The sequence below is a fragment of the Lagopus muta genome, chromosome Z, assembly GCF_023343835.1.
Source record: "Lagopus muta isolate bLagMut1 chromosome Z, bLagMut1 primary, whole genome shotgun sequence".
NCBI lineage: Eukaryota > Metazoa > Chordata > Aves > Galliformes > Phasianidae > Lagopus > Lagopus muta.
This window is the reverse complement of record NC_064472.1, coordinates 13285451-13300507: the sequence shown is the minus strand read 5'-3', so window position 1 is coordinate 13300507 and position 15057 is coordinate 13285451. Positions and strand designations below refer to the sequence as shown.

At 40.2% G+C, this 15057-nt stretch overlaps 1 protein-coding gene across 4 annotated transcripts in view; it reads left to right on the top strand.

The window, feature by feature from the left end:
• The window catches only part of FYB1 (FYN binding protein 1), a 63350-nt gene continuing 48293 nt past the window's right edge, over positions 1-15057 (top strand). For 2 of the 4 annotated variants that reach the window (XM_048930746.1, XM_048930745.1), the window contains exon 1: positions 1-78. In XM_048930746.1, coding sequence (XP_048786703.1) covers positions 76-78 — 3 coding nt within the window. In that variant the 5' untranslated portion in view covers positions 1-75. The remainder of the gene's footprint in view (positions 79-15057) is intronic. The other 2 variants (XM_048930749.1, XM_048930748.1) reach the window with 1 other exon arrangement.

Genomic DNA, 15057 nt, shown 5'->3' with positions numbered 1-15057 from the left:
CAAAGAGCGTTTTTGACTCTCTCCAGTACAGTACATACTCTTTAGCAGAACTGTAAAGACAGAGAGGCTGAAACCATGGTAAGCTCTATTCATTTTCTGTTTATTATATGAATGCATAATATTTAGTATTAAAACTATATGGGATGCAACTGTAAAACTTTAAACATATTTCTTATAATTTTCAATTCAGTTTCTTGCAGCTCACTTCCTGCTTTTGAGGGAATGAAGAAACTTCAGTTTTTTCTGTTTCTTCACCATATGAACCAGTTTGTGTGTGTGTCTTACAGATTCTGAAATTCAAAAGTAAGGAAGAGACAATTGTTTCTTTCAAGACTAAGCTGAAAATTAAGTTTGTAGATCAAGAGGAATTCTGCAGACAGGTGTCAATATGATACCAAGCCAGAAATGAGAGTAAAGCTCTTTAACAATTTTTCCAGGAAGACATTGTACTTTCCTCATTCAGAAGAACTTTGAAGCTAAAAGCAAACAAGATTTGTGCTTCTAGGTGTAAATTTGCAGTACAGACATATTTCTTTTAACTAATATCTGTTCTTTTTGCATAAAAAGATTATTTAAAATTCAAAAATCTACATACTTGCAGATGTTTTTCTAAGTATTTATTAGTAAATTGAATCAACAATTTCAAGTCAAATGGTTTTAAAGATGTTAAAAGTTGTATAGTCTGAATAGCTTTTTACACCACCTTTTCCTCAGGAAATATTTTAGAACTCTTGGAGTATCTTGTATACTTTTGCCGTGGTAAATATGTTCATGCAAAGCTATCTCTAAAGAGCTTTTCTTTATTTGAATCTGCTTATCTGGTTTAAGAGGAAAAAGGCAGTTTATAAAACCTAGAGAGGATCCCAAGCCATAGAATTTAGTATCTTCATGGGCAAAAATGTCTAATGTCCATCACAAGTAGGACAAGAAGAATGACAGTGTGAAACAGGATTGAATGCAGAACACAGTTTACATTTAACAGTGTTTCGCAAAGCTTGGAGGGTTTGGGCAGAGGCTGTCTCTGTTTTACACAAAGATTGAGTTCTTCCTGAATCTGAAGAAATTGCCTCAAAAGTGTTTCAGTAATAGTTTGGATATTTGAAATATAAAATAGACATTTCTTATTTCTTTATTTCTGTTGTAATGAATCCCAGTGTGTAGGAACAAGTGAGAAAAAAAAAAAAAAAATTGAACAAACAAAAACCATTGTGCTTGTATGTGCAAAAAAGTCAACTCACATTACTTGATTTACTCACATATATATGATTGGGATTCAAAAAAGCACAACAGCTCTAACAAATTAGCATCTTACTGTGCTTTTGCATGCTGAGTTCCTGTTGTTGCAGAGATTCTTTAACTCAAGCTTCCCATTCAGCATTCTCATGTCCACATGGAGCCTTTGTGTCTGCAGAACTCTACATTGCAATTTGCAAGGCAAATTATAATACAGTTATTCTATTGGCACAACTCAAATGCATAGCTGCTTTTGTAAAAAGCTTGTTTAGAAGGAGCATGTAAATATGTAAACACATTGAACACAAGGTTTCTGCTGTTGCCAAATGCAGTTTGAAGTTAAGCAACAGTAACAGTTCTACATTTTCTTCAAATTCTTTTTAAGTTTCATATTAGTTTATCTGGATCGAAATATGACTGGCAGTTCAAAGAAATGCAAACTATGTATTTATATTCTTATTAGATTTCCCCAGCAGTATTATATACTCTATAGGAAAAGGAGTGTTTTTATCTCTGCATCACAGGCAACCCAGAAGCATCGCTAAGGAAGCAAATAACAATATTTGATGCTGCAGGGGTGGAAATCTGTATTATAGCAACATAGGTTAGCTGAAAAGAAAAAAGAAGTAGTTTAAAAAAAAAAAAAAAAAGTGGAGAGCAAAATAATTGAAAAGTTTAGAGTGAGGGATAATGAGGGAAAGTGCATTTTCCGACAGTTTTACACAAGGCAGAGATCGAATTGGTTGAGATAACAAATTTATCCCTACAAAAATGTCAATGAACTGAGACTGGCATAATCTGGCTGAGGCCGACTCTGCTTTAAATGCAGAAGGGAAGATGTGGAAGGAGCAGATCTAGGTCCCAAGATCAAATGAGGGTCAAGAAAGGGTTCAGTATTTTATTTCTGTTTGTCATAACAGAACCAAGTCGAAACCAAAAGGTACAGACATAATAAAGTTATGAAAAAATACTAAAACTACACCAACAGCCGCTGGTAGTTGTTGCCTCATGTGAAATAGGAACTGATGAATGCAAAGGAAAAGATTGCATTTTCCCTTGACTTAAGGCCAAGACTAGCTGTGTTGATTTCTAAGCTGGAAAAATAACACTCAACACAACCCTGCCTTCCTGTAGTGCTACTGGTAATTTGTAGGTTAAGAAGTAAAAGAACTTTTGAGATATGAGATAAACGCAGATAGGACTAAGGACACTGGTTAATCTATTTGGATTTACTGATTGTTAGAATAGAATTTCTGTTAAAAACTGTCCAGAGAAGTGGAAGATTGCTGGCATCTTCTTAATCATGACATCCAGGCAGAGCTAGGACTACAGTTAAAGAGTGAGTTGCTGTGTTGCAAGGAGGGCCCGTTGAAGTTCATTGAACTGAAATCTCTGATTCCTTTTAGAATTTCAGAACAAGATCCAAAATACAAATACAAACATCAACCCACATTTTCTGGGTACCTCAATTTGGGAGGCATTCACATTGCATCAGGAACATTACTAACTTCTCCTTTAATTCCTAATAGATTCTGTCATTCAGCTCATATGAGCTTTGATAAAAAAAATCTCCATACAGTTAATTTCTGGAAAACAGCTGTACTATAATTTACCTTGAAATAACTCACAGTTCTGTGTCATATTTCTATTGCATGTACTTTGGAAAGAATTTCATCTGCTCCCAGAATAGTTAAAATATTTTAACCCTTTGAGACCAAATTTCTGTCACACAAAACAAATTGCCAGTTAGTGATGGCAGGAAAAAAAAAAAAAGAACAAAAAACCCCTTCCTATTTATAAGTGGTTACAGTAGACATTATTCAGCAATTCAGGGTCCCAGCACTGAAATCCAGCACTCCTAAGCACTCCTAAGAACTATATGCTGGAAGTTTGTTTGGCACACACTATTATCACATACCAACTCACTGGCAGTAATGACTTGAAAAAATAGAAAGGGACAAATGGTAGATGAGTTGTCTGGGCAACTCCAGCAATAACAAAGAAGTCTCTCTTCTTCCCTGGGGATCTGTATCTTGGCTATGGAGAAAAAACATTGATGAGGAGTAATACATTGAGATATATATATCATGTGAGGCACCACAGCAGAAGTAAGTTTTGAGAAAGCAAAGAAAACAGTCCAAGTCCCTCTGAAAGCAACTTCTAAAACAAAGTAAATTCAAGGTACCTGCACAAGAAATCCATTTTAGGAATAAAACAGCAAGATGAGCATTATCAGATCCCAAAGGATGTGATCAACAAAACTGCTAAGTCTCCACCAAGTAGCAAAAATTAAACTTGGGGGAGTTTTGGAGAATGAGCATTCTTATTGACAGTCTGATTGTAAATCCTTTAAATCAAGTGACACAGATGAAGAACAATTTCACATGGATTTTTGAGCAACAACAAATCTTTGAGTAAGTTAAACAGGAGGTAGCTCATGCATCAGTCCTTGGGCCACTCGAGGCATGACAAAATATAAAAAAACATGCTCTGTGCTGCAGCCAAGGAGAATGGCCCCGTATAGAGCCTGTGGAAGAGAGCCCCAGGGGAGACTCAACATCAACTTCTCGAGTTTTGGAGTCAGGGAAACAGAGGATCTGAAGCCCTGTGTACTCCAACTGAAAAAGAAATATTGGCAGCAAATGAAGGAGTTTGAGCTGCTTTGGAAGTGGATGGTACTGAAACACAGCTCCTCTTGACACCTTGACTGCCCATGCTGGGCTGGACATTCAAAGTGAGGGTCCCCTCTACATATCATGCAACTGATGATTAGAGACCTCAGTCTCTAATTCTTTCGTTACTCTAACACTAGATTACCACTGATATGAATATTTTGCATTCATGACATGAGCTTTCTGTCAAATTTCTTTTGGTCAGCCTACAAGAGCAACTGTGGCGGATCATCTGTGTACTAATGCTTTTCTCCTTCCTGTTACTCTTCTCCTCTCTACAGTCAGTAGTTAATCTACCCTCCACAATAAGTATATCCTGTGCAATCAATGAGCAATCAAACAGCCCATCATTAATGGATGCCAAGCTGACTTACCTTTTGATCTAGCCACAGCTCGGCAAAAAAATGGCAATGGAAACAATGAAAAAATGGAAAATATTATTATGTGCCTGCAATCTATCTGATGTGCAGCAATATGTCGTGTGTGCAGCAGTGTACCTGGCATCCTGGAAAGCAAGGCTTGCAGCTGGCATTACTCAGAACCAAGAAGTCTCTTCCCTCCTCTTCCACACTTTGTTTGCCCTATCACTAGCACGTCAGTACTTGGAGCAGAAAGTCTCCTGTTTATCATGGATGGTAGTCACTGCGAGGAGACAGCAAAAGTAAAATAGACTCTGACAAATTAGGTTTCCACTTCTCATTTTCTCATTGCACATGAGCCAGCAGTGTGCCCTTGTGGCCAAGAGGGCCAATGGCTTACTGGGGTGCATTAAAAAGAGCGTGGCCAGCAGGTCGAGGGAGGTGATCCTCCCCCTCTACTCTGCCCTGGTAAGGCCTCATCTGGAGTACTGCGTCCAGTTCTGGGCTCCCCAGTACAAAAAAGACAGGGATCTCTTGGAAAGAGTCCAGCAGAGGGCCACAAAGATGGTGAAGGGCCTGGAGCATCTCCCCTATGAGGAAAGGCTGAGTGAACTGGGTCTGTTCAGCCTTGAGAAAAGAAGACTGAGAGGGGACCTGATCCAGGTCTATAAATATCTGAGGTGTGGGGGGCAGAATGGCGAGGCCGGACTCTTTTCAGTGGTGAGTGGAGACAGGACACGGGGAAATGGCCGGAAACTGCAGCATAGGAAGTTCTGCACAAATGTGCGCAAGAACTTCTTTACAGTGAGGTGACGGAGCACTGGAACAGGCTGCCCAGGGAGGTGGTGGAGTCTCCTTCTCTGGAGATGTTCCAGACCTGCCTGGATGCCTACCTGTGCGACCTGCTGTAGGGAACCTGCTTTGGCAGGGGGGTTGGACACGATGATCTTTGGAGGTCCCTTCCAACCCCTATAATGCTGTGATTCTGTGAATTCTGTGATTTTCCTCATTCTTGAGGAAATGGCTGCAATTTGTGCCAGAGGAGGTTTAGGTTAGACGTAAGGAAGAACTTTTTCTCTTAGAGTGGCCAGGCACTTGAATGGCTGCCCAGGGAGGTGGTGGAGTTGGTGTCCCTGGCAGTGTTCAAGAGGCGTCTGGATGAGGAGCTACGAGATATGGTTTAGTAGCTTGTAGTAGCAATGGTAATGGGTGAACAGCTGGACTAGATGATCTTTCCAACCTTGTGATTCTATGATTCTGTGATTTGCACATATCCTGTAGCCAGTAGACTCAAGTGCATGCAAATAATAGACACAGTAAATTACTAAATTAATAAGATTAAATTGGAAGTAGAAATGGAAATGAGGGGCATGGAAAACAAGCTGCAAAAAAAGCAGAAAATCCAATGAGACTTTTTTTCCACTGAGAGAAGTCAAACGCTGGGAGAGATCTACATGACAGCAGCATACATCTTTGCAGGTAGTCAAAATTCAGTGAAGGAATGCTTTGAGCGATTTGGTAAGCATTGTCCCTGTTCCGAGAAGAAAGTTGCACAAGATGACCCTCTCTACCTAAATTAATTATGAAGCTATGATTTGCAATGAAAGTGGTTCCTCCATTAGAGGTCACTGTTGTGCAACACCCGGCGTGACACCACGGGAAAAAAAAAATACGAAAAATAACTGCAGAGAGAAAGTGATGTGTGAAGTAGTGTTCCCTGCCATCTGACAGCTGAAAAGTAACATATGTCTTGCCACAGAGCAGGTGTACAATGGAAGAGGGGAAATGCAACCCAACACATCTCCCAAGTTTCTTAGCACGTGCCAGCTACAGATTAAAAGGGACAGTGCAAGGATAGCAGAGAGGAGAGCCTCGGGGAAAAACAAACATACAAACAAATAAAAACAAAAACAAACAGAAGAGCAGGACCAGAAGCAAGAATTCTTTTTTTTTTTTTTTTAATAAAATGTGGATATATCAACTGGCACTCTTATACAGACAGAATACATACTCTTTACAAAGCTGAAAGCCAAAAGGACTTCAGCGAATGGAAAATACATCTCAGTTCTTCTCTGTGTTTTATCAAAGGAGCAAAGGAAGACACTCTTACTGAACCTAATTTTCCTTTTTTTTTTTTTCTGAGGTGGGTGGAGGGGGGCTTATATCAATCACTTGGAAGCCAGCCAACCTTGTAACCAACCTGCTACCATCTACAAGGATCAAAGTTCATTGGTAATCAAAAAAAGCTTTCTGAAAGCCCAAAGGACTTGGCCATAGAAAGGATGTTAGTATTATGTAAATCTTAGGCAGAAGTTCATGCGCAGATTTTTGTTGCAGCTTTGTTTTTAAAACTATTTAGATTAAACTGAGTTTTCATTTTTAATTATGATCGTCTTTGATTTGAATTCCTGTGCAAACATTCCTGAAGTAAGTTTATGTTTTGAAATGTTGATTATGGGATTGTTATTTGGGCTGTGTCACATAGATGTCAAGAACTGTACTAGACTAAGAAATAATATAAATGATTGTTCTTATTTTTAATTAAACTTCAACATTTTGAATTTAAAATTTTTCCAAATGCCTAATTTCATTTCTGGCAATCTTATAAAGTGTGTTGGTCACACTACTTCACACTTACAAAAAAAAAAAAAAAAAACATTAAAAAAAAAAATTGAGGTTTGACTAGTATTTTGAAAAGTATCAAAACCATCACAGGCTTATTTGGCAGACATTGTGATAGAGCATTGGCTTGACAGAATGAAGGAGAACAAGGGTTCTGCCCATATGTGCCATAGAAAATATTTTCAGTATGTATTTTATTTATTCCTCTCTAACCAGCACAATTGTCCTGAAGTTATGTTTTTGAAGAGTGTTATCCAACCCTCCTTCACCTCCATTGCAGCACCAGCTTAAGGAACTTCTCATACAGTCACTCCTCTCATAATGTTATTCTAATCCTGTGTCTCTTTGCATTGTTGGTACAAACATGCTGTTATGTAACCTCAAACAGTAAAATAATCTAGACTGAAAAGCAGCTGTTTTCCCATGCCTCACTCTTTCTTCTTCTTTTCTTGAATATCTTCAATCTGCATCTTGTCAAAGATACATGATATAGAACAGTATTTAGCAGCAAACTTGAAGGGATATGGGTGAGGAACTGTTTTTTATATTGAAACTTCACCTTTATGAACTGTAACCAAAAAATTGTGGAGGTCAATATACAGCATCATAGCTTTTTAAGAGCTTACAAGTGTAATTGTGTGGTATCCCATGCCATACATCAACACTGAGAAACTCTTATTTCCTCAGAAGGAACTACTAGCCAAAGTGACTACACAGCATAACAGCACAAGTTCAGTTTTTCTATTGTGAATTTTCCACTAATGCTGTGAAAATGCTTACTTACAGGAGAATTTGCACAAACTAAGCACAGCATGAGTGGCAAACAAATGATTACTTAGAAGTAGAATGCTGCAAGAAATCATGCAAGGCTACTTACTGACATCTAAAACTGTTTTTTGCCCAGTGGCAGTAACCTCACACTTCTGTCATACATGCTCCCTGCTATAAACCCAAACCCTGATCCTGGATTGTCATCTTCCTACGTCACAGTTTACACAAACAGGGATCCTAGTCTATTGTCTGCTTTCTTATAAAACATGTTCAACTCTGCAAAAAAAGAATCTGAACTGTATGTCATGGATTGAATCTTTGCCATGTGACAGGCCTACCCCCCTTTTTCCCACCCTCCCCCCTGTGGGAAACCAGAAGAGAAGTAAGGAGTTGTTGCTCAGTTGAGATAGAAAGAAAACTGCTGTACTAAAAATGATGAAGGAATGTGGAACAGTGCAATATAAAAGGGATAAAGAGGAATAAATCAAACAAATGGGAATGAGAACAACTCCTAACAGTGCTGCTTGGTGATACAGAGAAGAAAAGGGATGTCCTTACATCTGGAAGGACTGCAGCATTTTGGGAACTGTAGTTCTTCTTTAGCAACTGTCCCAGTTCCATCATGATATCATAATACCTATAGAAAACCATGATGCTGTATCCTGTTTCTAGTCATATTTTACTGTGCTTTGACCTTGATCCTGCACTCTCAGCCATCACTCAGTCTGACTGCACTAACTGAGCTCAGACAACAGGCTGAGAAACAGATATCTGAAAGTCCAACTGCAGAGTCCAGAAAGTTACAGCTGGTCAGCTGATGAGTAATAGCTACGTATTTGAAGGCACTGTTCAGCCATGTAATAAGCTCGCTAATAATTACTTGTATGGAGGCACATTATTCTGCAGTTTAGGTGTGGAAGAGGTAGCTTCTGAACAGAAACAACTACAGGCAAAGCTGAGTCACTTCTGTATCTCATTTCAAAGTAGTTAATGTAGTGCTAACAGTATATGTCTGTTTTTACCAATTGCCTTGTATGTGTTCACATAGTTTATAAACTCGAGAGCACAGAATCTATAACATCATTAAGTGCTACTGAAGGGCCAAATCTATAGAGTCACAGAATCATAGAATCATCAAACTTGGAAAAGACCTCCTAGGTCATCTAGTCTAACCATCCACCTATCACCAATATTTTCCTTCTAAAAGTACTTAGCACTTGTCCATTTCCAACATTCATGAGTCAGCTGGAAATACTAATATCAGCATTATTTTTCAAGAAGCTTCGCAACACAAAGAACAAGAAATTGAAAGGATTTCCCAAGAGACAGACAAAAATATCTGATGCTCAATCTGTGGTACTTGAAGTAGTAAAATTAGTTCCACCTAAAATTAGTTCCTGCTGAGTGCATTTCTCAACCACTGAGAAGTTTGTTATTAAAAGAGTAAGAGCGTCATTGACATTTTTGAAATACTCCCCACATCAAAGTACTGTATTAGTGAAAAAAGAAGAATGTTATAGGTATCAGAGATGGGTGTTACATGGTATCTCCCTCAGGTGAACATAGTGTTCAGTGAGCTCTACAGCATAGTTCTTGTTGGAGTTCTTGTTTCTTTGGCTTACTCCTGCCATGTAAGCAGAAGTAAAGGAGCTTAAAACTGGAAGTAATAGGTTTTACCTTCTGTATCCAGGTCAACAGTGAATCAACAGGATTTCAATCTATTTCTTGAAACCTGTTAATGATACACCAACCAGAAGAAAAAAAAAGAACAAAAAAAAAAAAACCAACACATTTTAGCCATGTGACTGCCATGAAAAGGTGATTTGACAAAATAGGCCAAGATTTCACTGCAACATAAATAACACTCCTATTATATAATTCAGATTAAACTGCAAAGCACCGAGTTTTTTAACTTGTCCTTTCTCACATCATGTTTTAGAATACAACAGTTGTAAAATAGCATATATTAAACGGTTTGCATCTGAGACTGTGAGAAGAGACTCTGAAATTGTTAATGGTTGCAGTCTTGCACCTGGGAAAGAATGACCACAAGTATCAGTACAGACTGGGACATGACCTGCTGGAGAGGAGCTCTGCAGAGAAGGACCTAGGTGTCCTGGTAGACAGCAGGTTGGCAATGAATCAGTAGTGTGCCCTGGCATCCAAGAAGGCCAATGGGATCCTGGGGTGCGTTATAAAGGAGTGTGGCCAGCAGATCAAGGGAGGGGATCCACCCCCCTCTACTCTGCCCTGCTCAGTCCTAATCTAAAGTACTGTAACCAGTTCTGGGCTCCCAGTACAGAAAAGACAGGAATCTCCTGAAAAGAGTCCAGAGGAGGGACACAAAGATGATAGAGGGCCTGGAGCATCTCTCCTATGAGGAAAGGCTGTGAGGAAAGGCTGACTTGGGTCTGTTCAGCCTTGAGAAAAGAAGATTGAGAGGGGATCTTATTTATAAGTATTGTAAGTGAGGGGAATCAAAGGGACATGGCCAACCTCTTTTCAGCAGTCTGTGGGGACAGAATAAGCAAAAAGGCCATAAAATTGAGCATAGGATGTTCCACAGAAATATACGAAGGAACTTCTTCACAGTGAAGGTAATGGAGCTGTAAATTGTAAATGGTAAATTTCAGCTGTACGTGGAGACAGGACAAGGGGAAATGGCCAGAAACTGCAGCATAGGAAGTTCAGCACAAATGTGCGCAGGAACTTCTTTACAGTGAGGTGATGGAGCACTGGAACAGGCTGCCCAGGGAGGTGGTGGAGTCTCCTTCTCTGGAGATGTTCCAGACCTGCCTGGATGCCGACCTGTGCGACCTGCTGTAGGGAACCTGCTTTGGCAGGGGGTTGGACTCGATGATCTCTGGAGCTCCCTTCCAACCCCTATGATTCTGTGACTCACCAGGACACCTACCAATGCAGCCTGCTGTAGGGAGCCTGCTTTGCTTGTTGGACTTGATGATCTCTGGAGGCCTCTTCCAACCCCTACAATTCTGTGTTTCTCTGGTTATACTAAATAATATTAATTATCACAGAAACTCATGAAAGAGTGCAGAGGGAGAATGGTGAAAGAATCATGGCAACCAATAATTCAACTTGAGCCTTCATTTTCTCTGTTATATATGTTTTCAAATTCAGTCATACATGTTACAAGTATTTACTTGAGATCACCTATAGTGTGAATTGATGTCAGTTGCATATTATTAAAATATTTTTTTGTCTTGAGTTTGTCAGAGATTGCTTGACTTTACAAAATTAATTGTGAGCACCGTTTCTTTTTTTTTTTTTTGTTAAGTAAATATCTTTTTAAAGCAAAAGTAGGCTGCTTACCAGTAATATGGCATGGGCGCTTGCTACCAAATGTGCCTGATATTGAAGTTTTTAAATTCAGTGACAAGGAAGAGGAGAAAAAAAAAAAAAAAAATCAACAATAAAAAAATCACATAACATTGACAAGGCCTAAATTGTTCAGTTCCCAGTTATTTTATTCGAAGGTTTAAGGAAGAGATCTTGTAGAGTAAAGGCCCGTTGCTATCCTCCGCCCTGCGAAAGCTCATGGTAAATGAGCTAAGTGAATACCCAAAGAGTCACAGATACCTGCTGCAAGTCTTTAGCTCAGAAGGGTTAACAGTGAGGGCAGGACCTTGCTTTGGAGCTGGAATGTTTTTAGGAAAGGGTTTCTGTTTTGCTTCTCCAAACTAAAAACAAATGAGCTGGCAGGTGTTTAACACGTGAAAAGGGCGAGAAGTTTGCATGTGAAGGCATGGGGAGCACAGGGACATCTCTCTCTCCCTCCAAAAGAGTTTGCACAACTGCTGGTGAGTGATTTGCATGTTCTTGAACTTTTTTTTTCTTCCCAGGCAGAGGTGGGGAAGGACATGTTGAGGAAAAAGGGAAGTTAGAGGCGTTTTGCTAAGGATGTCTGTTCCTCTTGCTTTTCCACTTCTTCTTCCTGCTGCTAACAGCAGCTGGGGGCATGCTGAGGGGAAAGCCAGGCCAAATAGTTCCCCACCAAAATATTTATACTGGGGTATATGTGGGAGGTAACTGAAATAACTTCTTCTGTATGAAAGCTACTTCCTCCCTCATATCCCACCATATCTGCTGAGGAGGAAGCCAATCCAGCAGATAATTCCCCACTTGACCATGTATACTCCTCACTTACCACCAAATACTCTCTTCTCCCACTTCAGGATTCTTCTCTTCTCCTTTTCCTGCTTCCAGGACACAGTAACTACTAAGGGTGGCCATGCCAAGGTCCCAGCCTTGCTGGTCCCAGCCAGTCGCAAGGCTTTCCCTGGCATTCTAGGTCTGGGCAGGGATAATGCAGAGAGGCAGAATTGAGGTGGGGCAGGGCAGGGCCAGGCTCTGCTGAGGTGCATGGGGGGAACAGAGGGAGCACAACTTTGTGAGGGGAGACAAAGGGCTGCCCACTCTTCCCAGCTGTCAAGCTCCTCTCCCCCACAAAATGCCCCTGCCCAACTCATTGTAGCCCTGCCACACTCCTCCACCATCCTTATACCATTTGCTATAGCCTTCCACTCACCTACTGATTTTAGCAGCTTCCTGCCTTGCATGCCTTACCAAGATGGCCCCCAGGCCTGTGGACAGGATATCTGAATGTCCTTACCACGAGCCCAGAGCACACTACTGAAAACTCAGCAGTCAGCTTCACGCACATCACCTGCTATTCAGCTCATCTTAATCATTAAACCATCTAATCAAGCTGCTATCTGTGCCAGCTGTGTTCCTCAGCAAGGCATGAACGGTGGTGTGTGGGAAGTTAGGGGCAATGTGGTGTGTCTGAGCATGTCAGGGCTGCTCTCCAGCACAGTCGGCCCTGCACTATCAAGAGAGCTTTTCTGGTGCCTGTGGACCATTTAGTGAAGGCTCAGCATTCCCATCTAATCAGAGACAGGTTTTGCATCCAAAAACAGGTTTTGCCTTTGAGGAAATGTTTCGTAGGGTCTGAGCCAACAGAGCTCAGGTCAAGCTATAAAAAAAAAAAAAAAAAAAAAAAATCTTTTCAAATATAATTTTTTTTGTACTAATAGAGGTTTTACGTCAGCTTTTGATGTTCACTGGAAGACTTATGCTCTGAAATGAGTGGTTTAGTGCAGTGCTTACAGCCAAGCTGATCCACAAGGACAGGCACATGACTGTGACACTCTGGAGTACACTGAACTTTCCTCTATGGCGGAAACATTTGCTTTACAAAGTTTAACGGGCAGGGGGAAGTTCTGTCATCATCTTTTGCCTTCTTTCTTCAGTTTTCAAAAGCTGACTCCCATTAGTATAAAGAAATCTTGAGATGGTAATTATATTCAACACTTTCATCAGAATTTAATTATGGCAGTCTAAAAGAACCACAGCATCAACTTGATGCGCTTTCAGGGTATCCTGCCTGTCAGCTGTCCACAAATAGTATCTGGGAAGCCCAGCTGTTGCCGTATATATGACAGTGCATTTAGACATGAGAAAATGCCGTTAATTTGTTCATGACCACATCAAACTTGTGTCAGAAATACTAAAACTGCTTTCAAATATCAACCTTGTGGAATTGGAACAGCACACATTTCAGGAAGTCTGGCCCCGTCTTGCAGACACAAAGATAACACAGTCTGCTCTGACAAGAAATATAGCAATAAAAACAGAAGCTCCTGCCAGTGTTCATGAATATCAAATTTCTACTGAAAATCAGGTGCTTTCCAAAATGATACTGTAACTGGATCACAGCCATGGCTACCTGTCGTGGGCAGCGGCTGTATGGCACACACTCTCAGCGCAGCTCCCAGGATTGGCATAGCAGTGCTAAGCAGGCGTATTAACTCATTGCCTCGTCTTCTGACTGTGGTAGAATTGTTGAAGTGTTATCTTCCAGGAGTGGCATGAAACTAGACAGACTAACCCTCTGAGAACAGGAACATGCAACTGATTTTCAGCAGGAAAAATACATCATCTCTTCTGCTGAACTTGGTCTGCCACTAGGTGGCAAAAGACCTACGGGAGTTATGAGGAGATTGAAAGACAGGCTTCTCGGAAAAACTGACTTGTTTTTATTAAGCACTCCACATATCTGCATGCATTTTACATTACAGATGGAACAACTACTTCTGACCTAGGAAGGGGACTGCCAGGCTTGCTTTATTGATATTAGTGCACCTGTCTGAAAGGGCTCTCCCATGAACATTTTGTAGATGTGGTTTAAGGATTACCTGGCCAAAAAATAATTTCTGTGTTGCTCATCTCCCAATCTTCCTCCAGTCTCCACAGCCGATTCTGTTATGCTATCAGACCTGCTTTGGAATCACATTGATCACTAAGATCAGCGAAATGAAGCATGCTAAAACAACATGGAAAGCAAAAAAGTTATGTTTTTTTTTTTTTCTTAATAGAATTTCACTTCTCCAGTTCACAGCATACCAAGTAAAGATACCAACACAGCCGTGGCTGTAACAAGATCATGACTGTGACATTCTTTGTGAGCACTGACCTGGAAGCCCAAAGCCGTTCAGACAGTTGCAACTGACTGCCACTGTAGGGTGAACAACAATGTATGAAAGTTGCCTTAAAAAATAAACTTAAAGCATCTTAAAGCAGAGCAAGTCAGAGGCAACTTTTTTCCCCTTTTATCTTTTGTCTGATTATGACAAAATAAATTAGTAAGTAGACATTTTTCCAAAAGATATGTGGAAACCAAAATTTGAGTAAATGCTCTATTAACAAAAAGCACATAAGACTGCAGTGATAAATTTTGCACTTGAGACTTTTGGAAAGTCACTGTTATACTGGGCTGTAGATGCCAGTTTTGGTCTACACCAATTCTGGAATGGCATGCTTCTATACAAGAAGATAGCGTCTTTATTTGATATGTTTGTCATGCTTAAATCTGTGAAGTTCTTATTGCTGCTTCTGCTTCTGTTTTTGCGGAAAGTAGTAGTAGTACAAAACAGCTCCAGTGTGCTTTCAGGCTTGCAGGTCATGTTCCTTAAAATACTAATTCCTTCACATTCTTTCTTCAGATAAAGAAAAACTAATTTCCCCAAAGTACTCAGAAACATACACCACTCTATGTGGAAGAAATAGAGGGGATCCAGGAAGCCGTTGCACCTGCAAGTATAAAATGAATCATACATATTGTAGATGAGCAACGTTCACAGCACTTTTGCAGCCTGAACTGTGATTTTCAGTGTTTTTGTTGCAATTCATTTTCTCAGCAGCCTTCTATCAATTAGGAACGTCTTTACAACTGTGCAGTGGATGAAAGAGAAGGCAGGAACTCTCTAGCACTCAGAGCTTCCAAGAGGAGTTCATTCTTTGATCGCTGTATGATTTGCCTGATAATGTGAGCCATAACTTGTAGTTTACCAGTAGTAACAGTAGTAACAGTAGTTTACCAG